Genomic DNA, 8,356 nt, shown 5'->3' on the forward strand with positions numbered 1-8,356 from the left:
CAACAGGAACCAGGTAGGTGTTTGCAGCAGAACTTTATTGGGAGAAGCAGGTGATGGGGCAGGAAGGGGGGCCGGATGCCTGGCACTGCTGCCGGCTCAGGGAACACTTGCGCTGCCATCCTCACTCCTTCTGCGGGTGAATGCGGTGGAAGGTGTTGGTGCCAACCCTGCAGGGACACAGAGAGAGGAGATGTAAGGGTAGGAAATGCACCCTTGCACAGGGCAAATGCATCCTCCCAGTGCCCACCCGGCCAATCCCACCCCCCAGCAGCATTTACACCTTGGTGGGATCCCCAGGGAGCCATGCACAAGCACCCCCATCCTTGGTGACCCCCACATTGGCAGCAGCTCTGCTGGGTGCTGAGCACTGCAGGGTGGGAAAGCCCCAACCCCCAGGGATACGCACAGGGCAGGGACAGGGTGCTCACCTGGTGGCTTTCCAGTCGTCCTTAATCATGTCCACATATGACCGCAGGAGCCACATGGTCTTCAAAACCTCCTTTCCCTCCTTGTTCACAAAGCACTGACCCGTGAAGACAGTGATGGCGTCTGTGGGGATGGGGTGGGAGGTGGAGGTGAGCATGGCTGGAGTGGCAGGTCAGTGCCAAGCTGTGGCCCTGCCGCCTGCTCCAGTGCAGTAGACAGTAGACCTGGGCTGTCCTTGCCCTCTGGGGACAGCGGTGATGCGGAAAGCAGGCAGGAGGTGTCAGAGGGCTGGGGGTCTCACATGGAGATGGGCAGACAGTAAGCGGGCTTCAGCCCCCAGTGCATCCTCTGTGCCCTGGGACTGGGAGGTGACACCAGCCAAGAAGCTCTGGGGTCAAGGATGGGGAAGCATCAGGGACACCACAGGGGATGGGAGAGCACTGGGGACACTGCAGGGAAGCCACGGGATCATCAAGGGTACGGCAGGGAAGGGCAGAAGAGCATTAGGGACACTACAGGGAGGGCAGGGGACCTCTGAGGACACCGCGGGGAGGCTGGGAAAGGAGAAGCACCTGAAAAGCTCCAGTTGACGGTGAAGCCGAAGGTGGACTGGCTCTTCTCATTTGTGTGGTGCTGGGACCCCTGCAGTGGTGACACTTGGATCTCGTTTGTGGTGGCTGTCACGGCTGTGTGATAGGAGCCAGCGAATTCGCCTTTTCCATTCAAAGCCTTGATGGTCATGTTGGATCCCAGGTCGTTGATCCAGTGCCCCGTCAGCACACACTGGAGTGGAGGGGACTCAGAGTTGGTGCCACAGCACAGCCCAGGCATGGGCAGGGTGGCAGGAGCAGGCACTCCCAGGAGCCGCAGCCCCCCCAGCCCACCCTGCCCGTATGTCCCAGCCCTGCTGTTACCTTTCTTGCAGAGAAGCTGGGAGCCACCAGAGCCAGGCTGAGCACCAGGAGGAAAGGAGTCGCTTGCACCATCTCTGCAGCAGGCAGACAGCTGGCGTACCTAGGGATGTGCTCCTTGCAGGACTCTGTCGATGTGCCTTCTCTCTCGCCTTTTTATTACTGCCAGGGCTGTGGGTGGCAGCTCTGGCCAGGGCATTGTGCAATCTGGGTGTTTCCTCATTTCAGTTTCCAGCCACGGAGAGGGTGATTTCAGGCAGATATTCCCAGAAATGCCTGCTGAAACTGTCCCTCCTTGCTTACACTTCTGTGGCACCTTGCGCAGCCCCGGCTCCTGCACGTCAGTGATCACCAGGATGGACGTTTAGCCAGGGAAAACCCCTCTCAGGATGTTGTCCCTTCTGCGACCTGTTTGCTACCTCACTGCTGTGCCCTGGCTGCCTAGGGGTGCCAAGCAGCCTTAACCCCAATGCACCCCAGGATCAGCCACAGCACACGGCATGACCCTGCTCCTCCTCACCAGGCATCCTCGTGTAAACCCACCCAGCACCAGGCTCCTTTTCAGGCTTTACTTTATCCCCTGCCCCCTCCAACCACTACTGAAGCAGCTGCAGATGAGGCTACCAAAGCACCCGGTCTCCTCTTGCCTCAGGGTACGGTGAAGGTTTGCTGCTGTTTCTACAAACTGGCTTTTGTTAGAAGGAAATTATTTTGTTTATGAATAACAAACATTCCCTGAGTGTCTTGGACCTCATATTTCAATGCTGGCAAAATTTATGCAGGGATTCTTAAATAACTTTAAGTGTGTGTTTATATAATTCCCTTTATGTTATAGTTGTTGCTGTCTGGGGAAGCTGAAGTGGCTCAGTTCACAATAGATTTCCTCACACATTCCTCAATGATTTTCAAGGCAGTCTCCTAAAATATGTCTGTTTTAATTCCCCTGGTCATCACAGCAAGAGCTGATGGAGCCCTATTCACCAGAAAATGGTCTTTTTCTTAAAATGGAGACAAGGCAACTCTTTGCAACATCTCAGGAATAGTTCCCAATTTTTTCTTTCCCTTCAATCTCACATTTGAGCCCCAGTTTCTCTCCAACAGTAAAATTCGTTGCTACCCAGGGTGGAGAGCATTGCATTTCTGCTGCTGGCATCTCAGCTCCTCCCTCTCCTCTCTGCAGGAGCCCCACAGCCCTCTCGCACCCCTGCCAGCAAGAGCTCCCCAGCCAGACAGCTGGCTGCCTGTGGGAAATTCTGGCCCCAGTCTTTGCTTCCCTCTGTCTTAGAAATGAACTGCTCAACAAGGTATGTTTTCCCATGGAGCTGCAGTTCGCTTTAGCTGTTTTTTTGGCAGGCAAGTGCTGCCTGGAGCGTGTCTGAGGTTCATGATAATGGGCACATTTGGTCTGGGAAGGTTGCAGGGGGCAGGAGGGGCAGCCATCGGCCCCTTGCCATCACCCCTCTCCATCACCCTCTCGCTGTGACCACCTTGCCATCATCCCCTTGCCATCACCTTGGTTCAAGAAGGTCCCGCAGGGATCCCACGGTCACCGGTGGGCATAGGGATGGTGTCATGGTTCAGCCCCAGACATGGCTGAGCACTATGTGGCTGCTCGCTCACTCCTCCCCCCATGGTGGGATGGGGAGGAGAATCAGAAGAAAAAGGTAAAACTTGTGGGTTGGGCTAAGGACAGTTTACTGAGACAGCGAAGGGAGAGGGAAATAACAACAGTACTTAGCATATACAAAGTGGGTGATGCACAATGCAATTTTCTCGCCCAGTGACCAATCAGACACTCAGCCTTTCCTGGAGCTGCACCATCCCTCCCCGACTAGCCCCCTTTTGTGCTGAGCATGATGCTATATGGTATGGAATACCCCTTTGGCTAGTTTGGGTCATCTGTCCTGGCTGTGTCCCCTCCCAGTTTCTTGTGAAAATTAACTCTATCCCAACTGAAACCAGGACATTATCCACTCCTTAGTCTATACCATCTACATCATGCCCAGATCCTACACTGTCCAATTAATCACCACCACTTTCCCTGTCTTTGAGATATATGCATATATATATACACACACAGATATCATTCCCTTAGTCTATGGGCCATTCCTCTAAAATGTCCATTGAGTTCATCTAGTCCCCGACTTTGGGCTCCATGTGTCGTAACAGTCTCTCAGGGCAGGAGCTCTTGTTGGATTGTTGCATGCTGCATCCGGAGCTCACAGCTGGTGTATCTGGCACAGCCCATGCCCACGGTCTGTGGGTTGAAGATGTCGATTTCAAGGAAGTTGCTGGGTGCCAGTTGCTGAAGTCAGTTCTAGTTCCACCATTTGCTCAGTTTTATCAAAGTTCATCCCTCATTAATTTGGGTGATTCTTACTGTGACAGTAGTAAGCACACAGAAATTGTAGTAGTGATGACATACCATGGCAGGGTTATTTAGCAATTAGCATCATACAATTTAATTTATTGGCTATTTTCACCCAGAATCAAATCCCCCTTGAGGTACACATTGTACTTCCCCATCCTTCTACATCACCCACAAAGTGCAACCAGGTTCTTGAGCAAAAGCAATCCTGCAGAGGGGTTTCCCTTTGACTGAGGCAGGGCTAGCCCAGACTGTCTTCCCCAACATATTCTTGATATGCATTACAGGGACTTTATCCTCTTCTACAGGACGTGGAAGTTTTGATTGGGCAGGGCCAGCTCAATTGGTAGGTCCCTTACTGTTAACTAACCAGGTGGCCTTTGCTAAATATGTATCCCAATGTTTGAGGGTCCCACCACCCATTGCTCTCAGGGTAGTCTTTAGCAGCCCATTCTATCGTGTGATTTTCCCAGAGGCTGGTGCATGGTGGGGGATGTGATACACCCACTCAATGCCGTGCTCTTTGGCACAGGTGTCTATGACATTGTTTTGAAAATTAGTCCCATTGTCTGACTCAGTTCTTGCTGAGGTGCCACGTCACCACAGGACTTGCTTTTCAAAACCCAGGATGGTGTTGCAGGCGGTGGCATGGGGCACAGGGTATGTTTCCAGCCATCCGGTGGTTGCTTCCACCATTGTAAGAACATAACGCTTGCCCTGGCGGGTTTGTGGGAGTGTGATGTAGTCAGTCTGCCAGGCCTCCCCATATTTATATTTCAGCCATTGTCCTCCATACCACAGAGGCTTTAACTGCTTGGCTTGCTGGATTGCAGTGCATGTTTCACATTAACGGATAACCTGTGTGATAGTGTCCATGGTCAAGTCCACCCCTCGATCATGAGCCCATCTGTATGTTGCATCTCTTCCTTGGTGGCTGGAGGCGTCATGGGCCCATTGAACCATAAACAATTCACCTTTACGTTGCCAGTCCAGATCTGCCTGAGCCACTTCAGTCTTAGCAGCCTGATCCACCTGATGGTTGTTCTGATGTTCCTCAGCGGCCCAACTCTTGGGTACGCAAGCATCTACATGACGTACTTTTACAACCAGCTTCTCCGTCTGGGCAGCAATATCTTGCCACAATGGAGCAGCCCAGATGGGTTTGCCCCTGCACTGCCAGTTGGTCTGCTGCCATTGCTGTGACCACCCCCAGTTCCTCACTGCAGCTCGAAGGTTTTGTGAGTGTCCCAAGCTGGTGTCTGCTGTGCCTTACACTCCTGTGGATCTGACGTGCCAGGCCATCGTATCTACACAGTCCAATAAACCCGGTTGTCCCTCTCCTCCACCTGGCTGGAGGCAGGGCCCCTCTAATTCTGCTCACTGTATTTGTTACTCACCTCTTGCAAAAATGACTTAGAAGTCCACCCTGGAGCAACATGTTTCCTGGAAGAATCCCCTCTTCTGATTGTTTTGCCTTGCAGTGCACATACTCATGCCTGTAGGGACAAGGTAGGCTTTCCATCCCACTTCCTCATGTCCTCTCCATGGTCAAACAGGTAAAACCACAGAGTGCCTCGTGGTGTGTGCCCTGTATATCCTCTCTCTTGAGCAGAGGAATGCTTACTCCTAATAGCTGAGATACTGGTGGGGGATAGGACACATCCTCTTTGAGTTGCTGGACCTTCTGGGACAGCTTGTCCGCAGCTGAGACAAGGGAGGAAGAGACACTTTCTTCATACTGCCGCAGTCAGCCAGCCTAGACAGATATCCCAGCTGCTTGGCCTCCCTGCCCTCTAATTCCAGGCTACTGGCCCCATTATCCCAGCAGCGGAGCAGCCAGGTAATGATGTGCTCACCTGGAAGGCAGCTGAAATCTTTTCACATATCTCACAGCTCACTCAGGGACAGGGATCAGGTGATGACCTCTGGTTCTGCCTCTTCCTTCTGTTCTCATGATGGTTCTGGTTCATCATCATCCCTTACTAATTTTTTACACTCATTTTTTTGTGTATTTCTTCTTGTGTATAGGGACGACTGATACCAGCACGGGTTGGTTCTCTGGTTCAGCTGCAGTGCCTGTCATGGGGGTTTGAGTAGTGTCAGTGCCCATCACCAGGGTTTGAGCAGCCACAGTGCCGGTCACTCTGTTCTCCCTCTCTTCCCCCTGAGGGTTCTGCCCAATACTGAGCAGTGTTTGGTAGATACTGGCCAGGGCCCAGCACAGTGCAGTAAGTTGTGCCTCTTTGGAATAGCCACAGCATTTTCCTTTCAAATATTCTATCACTTCATCAGGGCCCTGTAGTTGTTCAGCAGTGAAGTTCCAAACCATTGGGGGTGAGAAGTTCTCTAGATACCTGCCCACATTCTCCCACATGCCATGCCACCCATGACTATCCAGCCTCAGGACAGATCTCTGGGTGGTATTCTGTGTCCAGTTCTGGGCTCCCCCGTTCAAGACAGACAGGGAACTACTGGGGAGAGTCCAGCGGAGGGCTACGAGGATGATGAGGGGACTGGAGCATCTCTTGTATGAGGGAAGGCTGAGGGAGCTGGAGCTGTTTAGTCTGGAGAAGAGAAGACTGAGAGGGGATCTGATCAATACCTATAAATATCTAAAGGGTGGGTGTCAAGAGGATGGGGCCAGACCCTTCTCAGTGGTGCCCAGTGATAGGACAAGGGGCACAAACTGGAACACAGGAAGTTCCATCGGAACATGAGGAAAAACTTCTTCACTCTGAGGGTGACAGAGCACTGGGACAGGCTGCCCAGAGATGTTGCGGAGTCTCCTTCTCTGGAGAGATTCAAAACCCACCTGGATGTGATCCTGTGCAACCTGCTCTGGGTGATGCTGTTTTAGCAGGGGGTTGGACTAGATGGTCTCCAGAGGTTTCTTCCAACCCCTACCAATCTGGGATTCTGTGTTTCTGTGATTGTTAAAACAACTTTTTGTAACCCTAAACGGGACATGAAACACATTCAGGAGACATAGCAATAGCAGCACACTGGCTTGAACATCCCAAGGGTATTCAAAATTCTCAAAAGCTGCTGTAACCAGCCTGAAGAAAAAAGGGGAGGTGAAAGAGCATGACAAAGTACCGCCCCCCCCCCCCATCTTCCCCATAGACTGGGTGCCATTATTAATCAATTCTGAGAGATGTCATCTGAGGTACGGACATGACAGCAATGCCACATACAGATACCAGCTTAACCTCATGACCAGTGATGTTATCATATCATCAGTCAATATTGCACAGCACAGCAAAATGAGAATCCTGACCCCTCTCCCAGAGGTGATAAACAGTACCACAGGAAATACATACAGCAAGTATGGGTTTATATACCACAGCCATGTGAACTAACAAAACACCATTGTGACCTTGACTGCTTACCTAATATTATAAACAATTATAACAATACACTCGGGTCAGATCTGTCGTTATCTCAATGTCCTGTGCCCCACGTTGGGCACCAAAAAGGACTGTTGTGGTTCAGCCCCAGCCGTGGCTGAGCACCACACAGCCACTCGCTCACCCCTCCTGCCCCGGTGGGGTGGGCAGGAGAATGGGAAAAAAAAAGGCAAAACTCATGGGTTGGGACAGCAAAAGGAGAGGGAAATAACAAGAACAGTACTTACATGCACCACCTCTCCCTGACTAGCCTCCTTTTATGCTGAGCATAAGCATGAAACCAGCACAGATGGGCAATACAAGGTCTCATTTACAGCTGTAGGTTTATTTCAGCATCACACAAACAATATTGGTGCTATCTGCCAGTAACCTCTATTTTTCCTGTATTTAACAATGCCTATACCAGTGGTGTATCTTGCAGGTGCAGAGAGCAGCTCAGTGCTCAAGGAGGTAGGTTTCTCGACCAGTCTCAGCCGAGTCAAAAATAAAATAAGCCAAGAGCTGGGGTATCTCCATGGGGTTTGCAGCCTCCAAAGGGCAACCGGCGAAGCGGCTAGGGGCTGGCAATCATTACCACAGCTAAATCCTGCAATGCCATGCCTGAGCCCTGGCGCAGCAGGGAGCGGGCAAAGGAGAATGGGCAGGCAGGGAAGAAGTCCAAAACAGAAAGTGCTGAAGAAGTTAAAAGTTGGCATGGCTGTGGTTTAAACCCATGTATGTTAGGGGTCAAGAAAGGGTTAACGAATAATAAAAAGAAAGGTTTAATGAATAAGAAGAAAGGGTTAATGAATAATTAAATTGCTGCTGAAGCTGGCATTGAGTCAGCCTTGAAATATCAGGCAAATGCTAGATCTGTAACCAAGGATTGTCCTCCCATCCCACCCACAGCTGTCCCCATGAATTGCTGAAAGCCAAGCCTATTAGATATAAGATTTATTGAGGTGATACAGTCAAAAGAAAATGGAAGAGCTGCTGCTATCAACATCCCCTGCTACAGCCAGAATGCCCCAGCCTTTGAAAGAAAGTCTGTGGGCAGCCTGTCGCCTGGAGTTAAGGAGCAATGTTGACAGGTCACAACAATAAAACCCAACCTAGTTAGAAGTTGTGCTGGCTTTGGCACCTGCTTTTGTCCCTTGCCAGCTGGAACAGGATATCAGTGTTCCTGGTGGCTGCCAACACAAGATAAATGGAGGCAGGCAGCCCAGGTGAGCCACGCTGGTGTCCTGGCACCCCCATCCCCTTCC

General features: G+C 51.3%; 1 protein-coding gene across 1 annotated transcript; it reads right to left on the reverse strand.

Annotated features, from left to right (window-relative positions):
* Positions 1–18: 18 nt before the first annotated feature.
* On the reverse strand, positions 19–1,478 carry LOC104638494 (avidin). The gene is made up of 4 exons (XM_010306298.2): positions 1,341–1,478; positions 999–1,209; positions 429–549; positions 19–167 (listed from the first exon to the last, which is right to left on the reverse strand). The coding sequence occupies exons 1-4, from the start codon at positions 1,410–1,412 to the stop codon at positions 122–124; spliced, it is 450 nt and encodes a 149-aa protein (XP_010304600.1). The 5' UTR covers positions 1,413–1,478; the 3' UTR covers positions 19–121.
* Positions 1,479–8,356: the final 6,878 nt, after the last annotated feature.

Source organism: Balearica regulorum, chromosome Z (genome assembly GCF_011004875.1).
Source record: "Balearica regulorum gibbericeps isolate bBalReg1 chromosome Z, bBalReg1.pri, whole genome shotgun sequence".
Lineage (NCBI taxonomy): Eukaryota > Metazoa > Chordata > Aves > Gruiformes > Gruidae > Balearica > Balearica regulorum.

Bases quoted from the DNA above. Each gene is read 5' to 3' on its own strand.
- LOC104638494 (XM_010306298.2), bottom strand. From the start codon at position 1,412: ATGGTGCAAGCGACTCCTTTCCTCCTGGTGCTCAGCCTGGCTCTGGTG. The intron at 550-998 runs GTGCTTCTCCTT...CCATCCCCACAG, and splicing joins CGTCAACTGGAGCTTTTCAG to ACGCCATCACTGTCTTCACG. The intron at 168-428 runs GTGAGCACCCTG...GTGTCCCTGCAG, and splicing joins GACGACTGGAAAGCCACCAG to GGTTGGCACCAACACCTTCC.